Genomic DNA, 17,478 nt, shown 5'->3' on the forward strand with positions numbered 1-17,478 from the left:
TGACAGCAGATATGTGAAAGTATATTTCTCTATTTACACTGTTTTTTCTTTTGTCTGTATTCTGCAGTCTGTTGCTGAGCTCTTGGCACAGTTGCATGATAAGTCTTTTGAACTTGAGGTAGTATGACTTGCATGCCTTCACTAAGAATATTATTTATTCCATTTCTCCTTGTAGTTCGATTTTATACATATCCTTTCAATTGTAGGAAACATCATAATCCATTTATATTGCTCTTGCCAGGTTAGAACTGCCGATAATAGAATAATTCAGGACCAGCTAAATCAAAAGGTGGACTGCCTCTTTCAGCTGTTTCCTCATGGAATTTTGATTGATCCATGTAATCCGGTCTAATGAGATTTCTTATTTTGATAGACCCATGAATGTGAGAATCTACAAGAAGCAATTGTGTCCTTAAAACAACAGCTTTCTGATGCCCTAGACCAGAGAAACCGCACTCCATCAGTTGCCCATTCACAACGTCTATCTGAGACCAAAAGTTTACTTGTGGAACTAAGAGCTGAAAAGGAGAGTGTTGCCTTAAAGGATGCAAAAGAAGCATTATTTCTTCAGGCCCAGGTTCTTATATGTTTTTATCTGTTGAGTAGAAACTCTTGCATATCATCTACTGTCTTGTTGGCCACTCAACTCGTATACCTTGGGATATATATATTTGTTGCAACACAAAAGAAAATGATTTGCTAGAATGAGAAAGATGAAACAAAAAGAATCTTACTAGAGGGATAAAATCAGCCTCAAGCTTAAGGTCATATTCTCTCAGCATTTTACATTTTGTTCCCATTTTTATTTGCAAAGTGTTTCTCCACATCTAGAAAACCTTCTGCAAATGTCTTTAGGATTTCTTATTGAGTTTGCCACCTACTGTTAAATATGCTGACAATCATATTTCTTTTTGATGCAACATTCCATGATAATCACATTATTATTGTTTAAATATAAGTGTATGTGTATGCAACTTTTGGCTTGTTATCTTTTTCTCCTTGTAATACCTAATCTTTGCAATGCCTAATCTCTGAGGCTAAGCTATTTTAATTTTCCGACTGGAAGAGGGTGCCTGTACTCAGTTTCCAGCTTCTGCCACAAGTATATACCCTATGGAATGGCTTGTTCTTGCGGTATATTCATATTCAATAAGTCTTTCATCTTTAATAGTAATGCGAACTGCACCCAAGGGTGTGGCCTAGTGGTCAATGAAGTGGTTGAGAACGCTGAGGTCTCAGGTTTAGTGGAGACAAAAAGCACTAGGTGATTCTTCCATCTGTCCTATCCTTGGTGGACAGAGTTAGGTGGTACCTGTGGCTGGTGGGAGGTGGCAGGTATCCTGTGGAATTAGTTGAGGTGCACAAAAGCTGGCCCGGACACCATGGTCATAAAAAAAAATTGTAATACGAACTAAGTGCTCTAGTTGATGATTGTGTTGTGTCATTCTCTACTTAAGATGGAGCTCCATTACTGTGTAGGTTAGAGTAATTTTTTCGATGTTTTGAACAGGTACTCCAATATTTTGTTTAGAACATTTTTTCAGACAAGAACAGAAGGAGAGATTCTCTGGTTGGTTTAGAACATTTCATTTTTGGGCAAGATATGAAATAGAGAGTTCTGAAATTAGAGGGATGGATTGTGTTAGGATCAGTTTTAGAGCCCTCAAGTTGTCTTCAGAAAATGTTTCTTTCAATAACCTACTCTTTTAATAAGTGTAATCCCAAAGAGAGTGACATGATCTCTGTGCATATTCAAAATAAGTTATATTTTAAAAGTAGAAAAGCTCTCAGGCACAGTTTTCGAGGGGTGAATCTTTTTCTCCAGTGACCTCTGATTTATTTCCGGCGTCCTTCTACAATTTGCTTATAAATCATCTCATATGAGAAGGTGGTAATTACGCAAGCAACAGGCAAACTTCTTTTGTTTGAGAAAACACAAGTTCGGAAGATTTATAAGCATTGTTACAGTGCAAGGAGGGAATAGATCTGTCATTATTATTCCAGAAATTACATTCAATGCAGGGTGGGGAAAAATAGCATTTTAGATTGATAACTTCATCAATGAATATGAAGGACCACTTATTACAAATATTCCTAGGAATGAAAAAGATTCCACAAAGAAAAGAATTGTATGAAGTTGTTGGAATTACTCATAACTAGATATTGTCTACAATTGAGAAGGTCTTATAAAAAAAGCTCCCATTTATCCTTGGTCCTGGCATAGGTAGCATCCATTCTAGAATTCTTCTCATTACCTTTTGGGGAAAAAAGATTCCAAAAAAAAAGAATTGTATGGTACAAAATAACACAATTTATTGTTTTTTGTAAAAGAAAAAGGCAAAAGATATGAACACTTCACTTGGGGGGGGGGGGGGGGGGGGCATTGTCCCATTATGGCACTTGGAGAGATTACAGATTTATATCTATGCATACATGTTTGTATTACACACAAAATGTTCAAAATACTTAAGGAGTACCCCATACATATTAAGTTGTAGTTAACATTCTTGTGTAATGTATCCACCATCCTCATCCACAACAATATGTAAACTGAATTGTTGCTTTTGCTCCTGTCAGGCAAGAGAGATTGAAGAACTCCACAAGAGAGTGACGGAACTGGTTGAGGCGAAGGAGCAACTGGAGCTCCGGAACCAGAAATTGGCAGAAGAAAGTACATATGCCAAAGGGCTAGCGTCTGCAGCAGCGGTTGAATTAAAGGCACTTTCTGAAGAAGTTGCGAAGCTAATGAATCATAATGAGAAATTAGCTGCTGAGCTTGCTGCCCAGAAGAGTTCCTCTACCCAGCGTAAGCCAAGTGTTGCCATGCGAAATGGAAGAAGAGATCCTCATCCGAGACGAAATGAGCAAAATGTATTGAGTGCAGAAATGAAAAGAGAACTGACTTTGAGCCGGGAAAGGGAGCTTTCATATGAAACTGCTCTTGTGGAAAGGGATCATAAAGAAGCTGAATTACAGAGTAAGGTTGAAGAATCCAAACAAAGAGAAGCCTATCTTGAAAACGAACTGGCAAATATGTGGGTTCAAATTGCAAAATTAAAGAAGTCTCAGGGAGTTGAATCTGAACCTTCTGAATCAACCATATCAGAAAGCCAAAGAATTGATGGTTTTGAGGTTTGGGATAGTGTTGTGCAGTCTAGTAGGCGTCAGTGAGGGATGTTTGTACTTAGAACTAAGAGTGAGTTGTGATTGTATGATAGTTTAGTAGGATTGTTGCAGATTAGGAGGGCCATTCTGTTTTTCCCCTTATGTGCCACTGTAGGTAAATTAGTCGCGAGGGACTCCCTGCATTGGTTTGTGCATGTTGAACTTACTGCACTTGTACAGTGGTTGATGTTTGCAATTTTTATAGCTGGAATGAATCATAGGCATGCATTTTGCGCACTAATTTTGGGAAATTGGTTTGCTACCTTTTATCAGTTGTCTCTACAAGGCAATAAGTATTGTAGGGGAGAGAATTATTTTCCCTCTTTGAGTTGGACGTTCCACTTTTGAGTCTTTCCAAAATGCTGTCAATACATAAAATACGCCATTTAACTTGGCTTTAGTGGGCATTTATGCCTCCAACTTTGGATGTCTACAAGTGGAAACTTTTAACTTGTATAAAATTGAACAAGTAAAAACATACATCTTACATGACATAATATATGTAGGATGCCACATAGGACACAAAATTGTCATGTAGGATGTTACGTAGGACAAATGTGTCTATTTATTTAGTTCTATACAAGTTTAGGTGTTTATTTGTGCATACTCAAAGTTGGAGGACATAGATGTTAGGTGAAGTCATGCTAAATGACATATTTATGTATTATGCCAATTTTTTTTTGGGCAAACTACATAAATCTCACTAGTTTAGGTCCTAATTACTAAGATTCTCGATAGTTCAAATATTACTTCCTCTAACATATTTCGTGCTTAGGATACATGAGAATGAATCCACGAAATACGTGTACCCGTCGAATTTTAAAATCGAGATGCATATTTTATTTGCTTAAATTAATTTGTTATAATTAATTTCCTTAATTAGATGAGTAATTGAGGATTTTCAGAAAAATGGACAATTAATTTTGAAAATTTAAATTAATCAAACTTCTTAATATAAGGCGGAAATTAAGGAGTGTATTAATTTCATTTTGTTATACTTTGAAATAATAAATTCATTAATATTATTAATAAAAGTAAAAAATATGTATATCTTGATCATGTAATTTGATTAATTTCATTTTATTACTCTTAAAATTAATAAATTCACTAATTTGGTGGATCTGCTGTCAGTATGTGATGTATCAAACAAACTAAACATTTAGGTGGAGTGTATAAGAATAATGCTAAATAGAGTGTATTAGTAATGCTTGTATTAACAATGCATGTATTAGTTATGCTTGCATTAATTATGCAAATATTATTTCTATGCATTGTTTGGTTTGATGCATTAAAAATAACATATATTAGATAATTTTTTTTTTACAAAGATACCCTCCATTATTATGATGAAAAAGATGTAAAAAGTGATTTGAGGGGCAATTGAGTCTTTAATTGAGCTAATGCATGCATTAAAATCATTGCATTGCTAATACCTAGAAATCATGGTATTGATAATATACACCTTAATTGACAGTAGAGTGTATAACTAATGCGATCATTAGTTATACATAGGTTAGAAAATACTAAACAAGGTACAAGTAATACACAAGACTAATGCATGCTAGGGCTGGCCAGGGGATGGGGATGGGGACGGGGACGGGACGAAGGGGGATGGGACGAGACAGGGGACGCCTTGGCCGGGATTCGGGGGGGACTGGGATTGGGGGGGTAAAAATTTGTCCCATCCCGTCCCACTATATATACGGGATGGGACGGGGTTTGGCGGGACGGGACGTGGGATTTTTATTTTTTTTATATGTTTATTTATTTGTATTGAATAACATTTTTAGTTTATTTAGTTTTCAATAACATTTTTAGCTAATAAAAAATGCTTAAGTTTTCAAATTTAAAATTTCAAGTTTCAAGTTTGAAATTTCAAATTTGAGAAGTTCAAATTTGTATTTTAAATATTTTAAAAGAATTTAACTTGAAATAGTGATGTAGTCTTTTGTTTTGATTTAATACAAAAACAATAAAATATTAAAAGTTACAATTTACAAATATTAGTGGAGTTAGTATTTTAAAATTAAAATTAAAATGCAAGACAATAGTTATATAAAAAAAGACTTGAATAAAGCCTTCAAATTTATTCAATAAAATCTAATTGCAACTTAGAACTTAGAAGTTACAATTTACAAATATTAGTGGAGTAACTAATTTACGCAGCCACCTTCTAGGAAGGGTTCTGTTTCAATTAGTTCTCGGATGTAATCTAACATTTGTATTCTCCTTTAAAATTCAATTCTAATTGTCGCATCATATTGACGGTAACATCCTCCAGTGTTGACAAACTTGCTAGAAACTCTTGTGACTCTAATTCATCATCACTAGATCCAATTACCGCATTAATCCAAGCTTCTTGTTTGGAACTTAACTTTGGCAAATTATAATTCCTCCTCTCGGCGTTGACCCAGTTTCTAAATAAAACTGATGTTTCCAAACTTTCTTCCGCCAATGAATGTCTATGATTGCCAAGTTGAAACCTTGCCGCACTAAAAGCAGCCTCTGATGCAACTGATGAAGCTTGAATAGCTAGAACATCACGAATCATTTTGCTCAAAATTGGAAATGCAATGCTCCGCCTCCTCCACCATGCTAATAATTGTTCATTGCCATCTCCGTCTTCCACTGTTTCTAAAGATTGATTAAGATATTCTTCAAAATCATCATGGTTAGTAGAATTAAGACCAAGAAAACCTCGCATATAACTTGAAATTCGAGCTTTACTCTGAGGATTAGAAGTTTGACCAACTTCTCCTTGAGTATTTCCTGTAGTTATATATTTTTCATACAAAATCTTTGCTTCTACTTTTATGCTAGACTTACACATTTCACAAGTTGAATTTTTTCCGGTAAAATTTCTAAAGTATCATAAAAAGTGTCAACAAGTCCCTGCACACCTCGTAATTTATAGTCAGGATGAAGTAAAATAACAGTTAAAAAATTTGAGGAATAGAAAAAAAATATTTTTAAAATTTTTCAATCATACCTTCAATTGCAACTCTAAATTTTTCATTTTTTTTGTATTTAGAAAATTGAATTGAAATAGCACAAATATTTATTAATACTGATGAAATAGTATGATAGTAAATTCCAGAAGACATGGTTGTAGCATCATAAAAATGTCTTAAAAATTTTAATAGTTCATTAGTTTCTTCCCATTCTTCTTCACAAATTCTCTCTAATGGGTCAACATTATGAGCATTAAACACCATTTGTATGAGTCCTTTATATTCATAAGCAACTGAAAACATTTCGTAAAAAGAATTCCACATTGTTTTAATATGTCTTGAAATTTTTCTTGCTGGCAATTCACATAGTACACAACACTCATTAAATTCCCTAATTCTAGAAGCTCTATGAGCATAGAAAATCCAGGCAACATCATATTCAATTTTCATACAACCACATTTAAATAATGAAATACCATCTTATACAACTAAATTTAATACATGTGCAACACATCTAACATGAAAAGAATTAACATCAATTGGACATAATCTAGTTTTTAACATACTAGCAATGTTTGTATTATTAGATGCATTATCTAATGCGATAGACATTACTTTATCTATAAGCATGTAATAATCTAGAACACTCAAATTATTTAAAGCTAAATATGCACCAGTTTTTTTCTCTACACATTCTTTATAACTTAAGATTCTTTTTTGCAAATTTCAGTTATGATCAATCCAATGTGCTATAACAGTTAAATAATCACGTCCATTAACACTACGATCCATGTCCGAAGTTATAGACACTCTACAATCTAATATGCTAAATATACCACGAAGATATTGACAATGTTTACCTTGATATACAAAAACATCAGATTTAACAGTATTTCTTGAAAAACCTCTATAAGTAGGATTATAAGTTTGTTGAATATATTCAATAAAACCGGGATGTGAAGGAAAACTATAAGACAAACCACAAACATAAACCATTTTAGCTAAATTTTCGTGATCTCTTTCCTTATTATATTTACGTTGTGTTAGTGGACCACCGGGGTTAGAAGGATCTAATGTTCCTTGAACCATGTTAGAAGCCCCTACCGATTCATTAACATTAATATCAAAATCATTAACTAGAATTCCTTTGTTTCTATCGGCTAATGATTTACCTTCTTTATATTGAATCGGCACAGAAGATACCAAATGTCTATTTAAGCCCCCCGTCCCACCTTGACGTCCACCTTGTTTATGTTTAAAAGGTTGCTTACACTTATTACAAATATCAATAGAGTTTTCCTTATCTAAAGTCATAAATTGCCACACAACAGAAGATTTAGGGCGTTGATACTTCACCTTCTCCCTTGTAGGAAGTATAAGGGGTGGGCGTCCACAATTTTGCTCCGTTGAATTTGTAGTTTCATTTGGAACTTCTGTCATCGGACTAGTAGATGTATCTTCTAATTCCTCTTCTCCCGAACCAACTTCTACTTCTTCACCTGAATTTTCATCAAGATAAGGATTAATATCACCATAAATTTGTTGTAAAATTTCATGATCGAGTTGAACATTTGAATCAATATCATAAGAAGGATCATCAACATAAGTAGAATCATTTGTATTAAATCTAACTCTAGACATTGATTTAGAAGAAGTACCACCACATTTACTCTTATTTTTTTCTTACTACTTTTTTAATTAAAATTAAATAATTTACTAATGCCACTTGGTTCTTTCTCTTTTCCTTTACCGGTATTTTTTTTTGCTAGAACTCATATTTAATTATATGTGAAGTGTAATATAAAAATAATATTAACACAAAAATTAATGACGAAAAATAAAATATAAATATTATGAAACGAATGTACCAAACGTCTGCGTTAATAGCAGACGTTATAACCGATTCTTGAAGCTTGTAGTTTGTTGTAACTTGTATTTGGAACTCCAATACTTGATAGCAAATATGAGAATTATATATATTATGATATAATATAAAAATTTAGAATTGAAATATATGTATTATGATATAATATGAGACTTAAATGGAATAAAAAATTGAGCCTTAAGATTGAGAGGATATAGAAAATAGATGAGAGAATAGATGATTTTGTAAGAAATAATAAGGGATAGAGGGGTATTTATAATATTAAAAGTGGGTTAAAGTGTATTTATGATAAGTTGAGGGTTTAAATTAAAGTATTAAAAGTAGGGGGTGGTAGGGGTGTTGGAGAAGTAAAAAAGGTGAATAAATCCATTAGGGGGGGGGGGACTAGCCATTGCCCCAATGGTCCCCAACGGATATAATTAAAAAAGATAAAAATAAAAATAAAAATAGGGGATCCTGCAAAACTGGCCGGTTCAGCCGGGCAGGGTCGACCGGGACCAAAGGGTGAACCGGCCCCTAACCGGTCCCCTATCCCGAATCCCTCCCAACCCGCTAAAAGTGACGGGACTAGGTCCAGCAAGCTGGTTCTCGAACCGGTCGCTGGCCGGGGAGGGCCAACTCGGTCCCCCTGCCAGCCCTAATGCATACATTATTTTTCCTAATACACTCTACCAAGTGACCCCTTAGATACATGAGCATCATACAAGTACATTCATATGTATCATAGAACTATCTAGTATTACTATCATCTATTTGTTATATGTATCTAGTACTAATTTCATGTATCTTTTATAGATACAATTTGATGTATCAAGTATCAATTTCATACGTTATATTAAAAAACATGTATCTCAGATACATAATAAGCATATACATCTAATTATGTGTATCCAATATAGAATGTAACTTAAACACATGAATTTAACAACAAATCATGACGGTAGAGTATCTGTACGAGAGTGGAATAAAGTACTTAATTGTTCATATTCATAAATGTTTCAAATGTAATATGAGTGAGTTTCAGAGCAATAGTAATATTAAGATTCTTAAAAGCAACAAATAAACTAGGGCATAATAATATGCCTATTGTTATCAACTAAATTAGGGGAAACAATAAATAATCAGATGAAAGAAATTTTGAGTAACTTACGAACCCTTGCCACCGCCTTTCGACAAAACAAATACTGATTTTCTCATAAAATATTTATAATCATAAATCAGATATATAAATGCTTAATTAGATACATGTACATCTAATACCTTTCGTATCTCTCTCCTATTCAGCAAATACCTAATACCTTTCAAGATACATAAGAATAATGAAAAAAATAGTAACAAACCTCCATTTATAATGCTGATTATCAAGATTTAGTTTTAAAATTTGGAGATGTAAACATGTATTGAGAGGATTAAGGAAAAGAGAGAGAGGTGGTGGATGTGGGTGAGGGACGTGAGGGTGGGGGTGAGAGATACATACAAGTAATGGGATTGGGGAAGAGAAATGACTAATGTGTGTGAAATAATTTGAATTGCTAATGGACTATTAATTAATGAGTTTAAATTTTAAGACAATTATTCAATATCATATATACTGGATTTCATGTGTATCTGATTAAATCTTTTAAAACATATGGTATAAATATTAAAAGTGATATTATATGTAATTGTCTTAAATTAGAGGTAAAGTAAGTATATATGGTAGTGAAGTATGTATAGTTATGTAGTTTTTCTAAAAAGATTTGCCACAAATTATGCCAAAAAAAATTGATGGACAATAATATGCGTAGCGGAAGCATTACTGAATGATTGTATATTACTTTAAAAATATGTATTTTCTAACTTGAATATTAAATTATTATAATATCTCCAACTAAAAACACCTCTTAACATGAATGTTAAATTAATATAATACCCTCATCATAAACAGTCAAATTTAATATATCTTCTACATTTAATTATTAATATTATATTAAAAAAGACACATTTTTCGTATTGAAGGGTTGTGACTTTTTAGAAGAATTATGACTTTTCTAAAGGATTGTCACTTTTCAGATGAGTTGTGATTTTTCTGATAAGATACGACAAATACTTATTCATACTACCTTTTGTTAGCCACAAATAGAGGGCTTGATTTAGTTAGTGAGGCTCCTACCAAATTGTTTCATCTTCAAATCTCAGAGTTTCACAATTTTGTCACAACCGGGTGAAACAAAATCTGAAGTGGGAATCTCACAGAGAAAATTCCATAAATGGTCTCTGAATTATTGGAGTAGGTCTAAAATAGTCTCTTAACTATACGTTTATTTGATTTAGTCCTTTAACTATTCAAAATCTTATGAGGTCTGGTCCTTTAACTATACATTTACCAGTTTTTGTTCCTTAACAATATATGCACTTACCGGTTTTAGTCCTTTAAATATTCAAAAATATATTAAGTTTGGTCTCTGTCTATTTATTAAATAAATAATTTAGGTTCATATTTGTAACACCCTAGAAAAGTTTTGAGCTAAAATCGAACCATCATTCGTTGTGGGTAGGATTTTACCCAGGAATTTTTTTTTTCCTCAAGTGGTAAGGTCACTAGATGTAGCACCTTGAGTTCCAAAAAGAACTAAAGAGAGTTCATTCAAGACATTCCTAAGTTCCTTTAAGTTTTGGGTCAACTTCAAACGATCATAACTTTTAGTACAGGATGAGTTAGGTGGCCTATAAGATATCAAATGAAAGGGCTTTGAATTATCTTTCCAACTCCACCAAGTTTCCTAAGTTTCGAGTCCGAATGAGTGAGATATGCCTTTTTGAGGTCATACTGTTCGGTTAAGGAAAGTTACCCAAAAAATATGAGGTTTTTTTTGGTCTTTTCCTTACCCAATCAGATTTAATTCATTTTTAGTAAGATTTTAGGGATCTAAACTGATTTGGTTCAGTTCTATAATCGTAATCTACATTTAGGGTTTTAGTTGAGAGTTCAAGAAAAGAAAAGAAGAGAAAAAAAGAGAGAATCAAAGAGTTCGTCGAGATTCTTGAGTTTCGTTGCGGATTTTCACCAAGGGTTTGATCCCTAAGAGGTATGTAAGTTTTCATAGTGTTGGGTTCGTTCACCCACACACCAATCATGAGTTTCTTTTACGAATTTTATCCATAAGTTTGAGTATGTTGAGTTCTTGATGAGTTCTTAATAAGTGTTCTTGAAGTTTCCTTCTAAATCTTGTTTTGTTGGGATTTTGATGAATTCTTGATTTGAAAGTTAGTGATTTGAGGATTTTTTTGAGTAGATTAGTGTGTACTTAGGTAGGGTATTCAAATCTAACTGATTTGGGAAGAAACCATTAGATTCTAGGTGAGTTAGGGTACAAAAATGAGTAAAAAAAAGTTGTCGGAGTTTTCTGGGCTGGGCTGGTGCGCCACCCTAGAAGTGCGCCAAAAACATGTGTCTGTAGGTAAAGGGCTAGCGCCCTGTGTCACTCAGTGCCCCAGGGTCGCCTGCCCCCACCCCTTCTCCTTCATTTCGTCCGTCTGAGTCCTTTAAAAGGGTACCTTCAAGCCCTATCAATTCTAAACACTCTAAACTACTTCTAAACATATAGAAATCATTCATAACATGAATCATAACCTTGAATTCATAATTCAAATTTAAGGTAGAGTTAAGAGTTAAATCTTGAGAGTTCTTTAGAACATTTTGAGAAAGTCCCTTCGAGTGATCTTTTTGAGGAGTCTTCTACAACTTCTAATAAATTGTTTCAAGACTCGAGCTAGTGAGTATGATAATGAGGAGAATGTATTTATCATCACGAGAACCTTCATATCATGAACCATAACTCTTGAATTCATAATTCAAATTTAAGAGAGAGTTCAGAGTAGAGTCAAGAAAGTCTTTGAGTTCAATTGTGAATCCTTTGAGATCAACTATCGATTTGAACTAAGTTTTGAGGAAGTAATTATGCCAATGATAAGAGTTGTGTACATGAGTTCCATATTGTTATTTAGACCCTCGAGTTGAGTCGTTCATGCCCATAAATTTCGCATGAACTTCATAAATTGAGCATATTTGAGAGGAGTAATATCTTCAAGTTTTAAGTCTTGAGTATTGAGTTCCTAATCATTTTTTGTGATTATATTCCTACTCATGGGATTATTACATGTTACCAATGAAGTCCTTGAGTTTAGTTGTTCATGCCCATAATTCCGCAAGAACCCTATGAGTTGAACATTCTTGAGATGAGTAATGTCATGAAGTTCTTGAGTTGAGTTGTTCATGCCTATAATTCCGCACAAACCCTTTGATTTGAGCATTGTTGAAATGAGTAATATCATTGAAGTTCTTGAGTTTCGAGTATTGAGTTCTATGTATGGTTATTGAAAAACTTTGAATTGAGTCGTTCACGTCCATAATTCGGCATGAACCCTATTTTGAGAAGATTTTAACAAATTTTTCTAAACTTGTTTTAAGACTTGAGCATTTGAGTTTGAGAAAGAGCAGAGTTGAGTTCATTTTTCATAATGAAATATATGGGAACTAAGTATTCCAAGAGTAAATGTTTTCACATTTAAAAGAGGAGGAAACTGATATTTCCTAAAGAGGTTTGAACAATTTGAGTACCATCTCTTTTAAGAGAGATTTTTGAGTAATAATCTCAAACCACAGAAAGAGTTATATTTTTAAACATATAAGCTAGTTATATTTTAGGAGTAGTATTGAACACCGATATGAGGGAGAGTTCAAATAACTCACATCCCCCATAAACCATGTAGCTAACGTGGATAGAAAGGGTCATACTTTTTAGATGATTCCTTAATGCTTTTTAACCTAGACTAGTGGATCCACTTAATTGAGGAGTTCTATACCCCGACAAGGTATATGACAATTCTGGCAGCGTGGGCGAGATGTTGTATCATCACTTAGCTCATAGTGATGGTTATTGGTTAGAGAATCTCTCAAACAGAGTGTAGTTTGTATTTTGCATACAAATGAGATATTATTGTATTTTTCAATACATTGAGTTGTTATCTATTGTTTAAAATGCTTTATATAAACTGCATCTTTATTGTTGTTTTGTTTCTGCATTGAGTCAAGTATCTATGAGTTGAGTAGAGCCGAGGTGAGTATGTTTCTTGTTTATCAGTTCAAGCTTGCAGCAGTGTTCCTTTTACATGCTCGTACATTCAATGTATTTATACCATTTGGCCTGCATCATTTCATGATGCAGATACATGTAATTAGGGTCATCAACATGATATTCGTTGATACCACGTGAAGTTCGAGGTAACTATGGTGAGCCTCCTTGTTTCCGGAGGATTTCATTTACTTTTTCAGTTTTGTCAGGATGTCGTGGGTCTTGTCCCGACTTCCATCTTTGTCATTTAGAGGCTTCTTAGATAGACAATAGAGTTTGAGAAGTCTGTTTCATTTATTTTGTTAAATGTTTTAAAGAGTCGAGTTGCCTATATTTGGCGAGTTGTCTATTTTTGGCTAGTTGACTATTCTATTATATTCAGAGTTGATTATTTGAGTTAAAACTTTGTATTTGAGTTCAGTGAATTTTATTCAGTTTTAAGCTTTGTATGCTTGAGTTAGTCTTTTGCTTGTAGTCAGCCAGGATGAGGGTTCGCTTGGGGACCAAAAATGATTCTCGAGTGTTGGCCACATCTAGGGTGTAGGCTCGGGTCCGGAAAAACATGGTATTAGAGCACATAGTCCAAGTGTCTAAGGGTGTCTATCAAGCCATGCTAATAAGATCTTATTTATGGTTGTGAGGGACCCACTTCTATAAACGAGGGACTGCATGCATTTAAGAAAAGTTTCCTTTTTTCCATACTCTTAATCGTGCAATAGAGCTATGCCATAGAGATTTATTCATACTTGTGCATTTCTCAGACTCATTCGACTACCAACATACTAGAGGTGGTTGAACAGAAAAGTCAGTCCTTTATTGATGAGTTGTTCTTAGCAAGAGTCTTAAGGAAGTCGTGAGACTCTAGAGGGGCTTGAGAGAATCCCATGAGTGAGTTAAGTGTTGAGTTTCAGAGGAATGCACTTATGTTCATATGAATCGTGCGTTCAAGCTAAAAGTGAGATGTACTTTCTTCTCTAAGTCCTGTTTCAGATGAGATCCTTATGAGAAAGTGTGTTGTAGAGCTTGGGTAGTATTTTCGCTTGAAAATGTAGCATGAGTTACGAGATCATGAGTAGTAGTAGTGAAAATGCCCAGAGTTAGAGGAAAGTATGTAGAGGTTTAGTAATCTAAGAAAAGGAGATAGTGATAGGGCAGATTATGTTATTGCAATTTTGTACCCAGTCAGTTATAAGTGATGAGTTCCTTTATGAGTATAATAAGGAATAATAATGTTGTAGAGAGTTCTTGATAGAAGGAAGAGAAATAATTACTAGTCAAGATGAGGTAAAGTATATTTTAACCAAAATAAAGTTGATGTCGATATGTCATCGGGTTAGACGAAACTAAGTATATGTGTGGAATCAGATGGCAGAGTATTCATGAGGTGATAGACCCAAGCTAGGCTTATGAACTTTGAAGGGGGAAACCCCATGGTATTCAGATGATGATAGAGCTATTTGAGAGATAATGCGTAGTAAGTGAGTAAATAGTATTTAAGTTGTGAAGCGGAATGTGATGGTAATTTGTGAGTGTAGAGACTAAGAGGTAAGGATTGACTACTTGTCATAAGGTCCTAGTGGATGAGTGTTTCTGAATTTGTATCTAGTAGTTGTAAGTTAGTATAGTGAGCGAGTAATCATATTGATATTCGGGTTTAGTAATAAACATTAAGCTTGAATTTTGAGATGAGTGTCATGATCAAAAGAATGGCAACATGAGGGTGATGATGTTAGTCTTGAGATTTGATCTAGAAGACTTAACATAGAGCAGGTGAGAAATTGAGATGTTTCTATAATAAATATGAGTGGTACAAGTGAGAGACCCTAACCTTTAGATAAGGGCAAAGAAGCGTGGCTAAGTCACAAGAGTAACTAGAGCATTAAGAGGTGTACCAAAAGGGTATGTAATTAGAAAAGGTTAAGAGAAACACCCTAGAAAGAGGTCTTAGTACCTGCTTATGGAGAGTTTAGTTGTCATGAGATAAATTTCTCCCGAGTGTTAGAGTAAAAAAGGATGTAGACTAGTTAGAGATGATGGAATAGGTCCATAGCTTTACAGTGCCAGCTTTAGACCTAGGGGGAGATGACAAGATGAGAAATCAAGTCAAGTGTTTGAGAATAAGATAGTAATGAGTTCCAAGGAGTATGGGAGATATCTTTTCAGAGGTCCTTTTAGTAATGGAGTGATGTTAGAAATAAGAAGGTTAATGTTCCTATCGTGATAGTGATGGTGTGATAATTTCATCTAAGGTTATAAATGAGGAGGATGAGGTTTTACTATGAGAAATAGCTAAATGAGAGCCCTTAGTTGGTTTCGAATAGTAATGCGGGAAATTCTAGTTGGTAAGGAAGAGATGATAAGAGTAACCCTGATCCATACCCAGTCCAGCCATCATTCGAGGTTGAATGATCCAAAGGGGAGATATTATAACACCCCAAAATTTTTTGAGCTAAGAATTGAACCATCCTTCGTTGTGGGTAGGATTTTACCGAGGAATTAAAAATTTTCTTAAGTGTTAAGGTCACTAAATGTAGCACCTTGAGTTCCAAAAAAACTAAAGAGAGTTCACTCAAGTCATTCCTAAGTTCCTTTAAGTTTTGGGTCACCTTAAATTGACCATAACTTTCAGTACAAGATGAGTTAGGTGGCCCATAAGATATCAAATGAAAGGTATTTGAATTATCTTTCCAACGCCACCGAGTTTGTTAATTTTCAAGTCCGGAAGAGTGAGATATGTTCTTTTGAAGTCAGGCTGTCTAGTTAAGGAAAGTTACATGAAAATATGAGGGGTATTTTTGTCTTTTCCTTACCCAATCAGATTTAATTCATTTTTAGTAAGCTTTTAGGGGTCTAAACTGATTTTTTTCAGTTATATAATCCTAATATACGCTTAGAGTTTTAGTTGAGAGTTCAAGAAAAGAAAAGAGGAGAAAAGATGAGAGGATCAAAGTGTTTGTCAAGATTCTTGAGTTTCGTTGCTGATTTTCACCAAGGGTTTGATCCCTAAGAGGTATGTAAGTTTTCATAGTGTTGGGTTCGTTCACCTACACACAAATCATGAGTTTCTTTTACGAATGTCATCCATAAGTTTGAGTATGTTGAGTTCTTGATAAGTGTTCTTGAAGTTTCCTTCTAAATCTTGTTTTGTTGGGATTTTGATGAATTTTTTAGATGAAAGTTAATGATTTGAGGATTGCTTTGAGTAGATTAGTGTGTAATTAGGTTGGGTATTCGAATCTAAGTGATTGGGGAAGAAACCATTAGATTCCAGGTGAGTTAGGGTCCAAAAATGAGAAAGAAAAGTCGTCGGGGTTTTCTTGGGTTGGGGCTGGCGTGCCGCCCAATAGTGCGCTAGAAACATGTGTCTGTAGGTAGAGGGCTGGCACCCTGCGCCATTCAGTGCGCCAGGGTCTCCTGCCCCCACCCCTTTTCTGTCGTTTCGCCCGTTTGAGTCCTTTAAAATGGTATCTTCAAGCCCTATTAATTCTAAACACTCTAAACTACTTCTAAACTTCTAGAAATCATTCATAACATGAATCATAACCTTGAATTCATAATTCAAATTTAAGGTAGAGTTAAGAGTTAAGTCTTGAGATTTCTTTTGAACATTTTGAGAAAGTCCCTTCGAGTCTTTTTGAGGAGTCTTCTACAACTTCTAATAACTTGTTTCAAGACTCGAGCTAGTGAGTATGAGAATGATGAGAATTTATTCATGAGTCTACATTATCATCACAATACCCTTCATATCATGAACCATAACTCTTTAATTCATAATTCAAATTCAAGATAGAGTTAAGAGTAGAGTTCAAGAAAGTCTTTGAGTTCAATTGTGAATCCTTTGAGATCAACTACCGATTTGAACTAAGTTTTGATGAAGTAAGTATGACAATGAGAAAATTTGTATACATGAGTTCCATATTGTTATTTAGACCCTCGAGTCGAGTCATTCATGCCCATAAATTTCGCATGAACTTCATAAATTGAGCATCTTTGAGAGGAGTAGTATCTTCCAGTTCTAAGTCTTGATTATTGAGTTCCTAATCCTTTTTTGGTGATTATATTCCTAATCATGGGACTATTACATGTTACCCATGAAGTCCTTGAGTTTTGTTGTTCATGCCTATAATTCCGCACGAACCCTATGAGTTGAACATTCTTGAGATGAGTAGTATCATGAAGCCCCTAAGTTGAGTTGTTCATGCCCATAATTCCGCATGAACCCTCTGAGTTGAGCATTCTTTAAATGAGCAGTATCATTGAAGTTCTTGAGTTCTGGAGTTGTTGAGTTTTGAGTTTTTTGTATGGTTATTGAAAAACCTTGAATTGAGTCGTTTACGTCCATAATTCGGCATGAACCCTATTT

General features: G+C 34.2%; 1 protein-coding gene across 2 annotated transcripts in view; it reads left to right on the forward strand.

Moving 5' to 3' along the window:
• The window catches only part of LOC125836849 (kinesin-like protein KIN-7K, chloroplastic), a 54,814-nt gene extending 51,321 nt beyond the window's left edge, over positions 1 to 3,493 (forward strand). For both annotated transcript variants that reach the window (XM_049516009.1, XM_049516010.1), the window contains exons 21-24: positions 68 to 118; positions 242 to 289; positions 374 to 577; positions 2,578 to 3,493. In XM_049516009.1, coding sequence (XP_049371966.1) covers positions 68 to 118; positions 242 to 289; positions 374 to 577; positions 2,578 to 3,171 — 897 coding nt within the window. In that variant the 3' untranslated portion in view covers positions 3,172 to 3,493. The remainder of the gene's footprint in view (positions 1 to 67; positions 119 to 241; positions 290 to 373; positions 578 to 2,577) is intronic.
• The last annotated feature ends 13,985 nt before the right edge of the window (positions 3,494 to 17,478 follow it).

Source organism: Solanum verrucosum, unplaced genomic scaffold, assembly GCF_900185275.1.
Source record: "Solanum verrucosum unplaced genomic scaffold, falcon-dt-bn FXZP01000141.1, whole genome shotgun sequence".
NCBI lineage: Eukaryota > Viridiplantae > Streptophyta > Magnoliopsida > Solanales > Solanaceae > Solanum > Solanum verrucosum.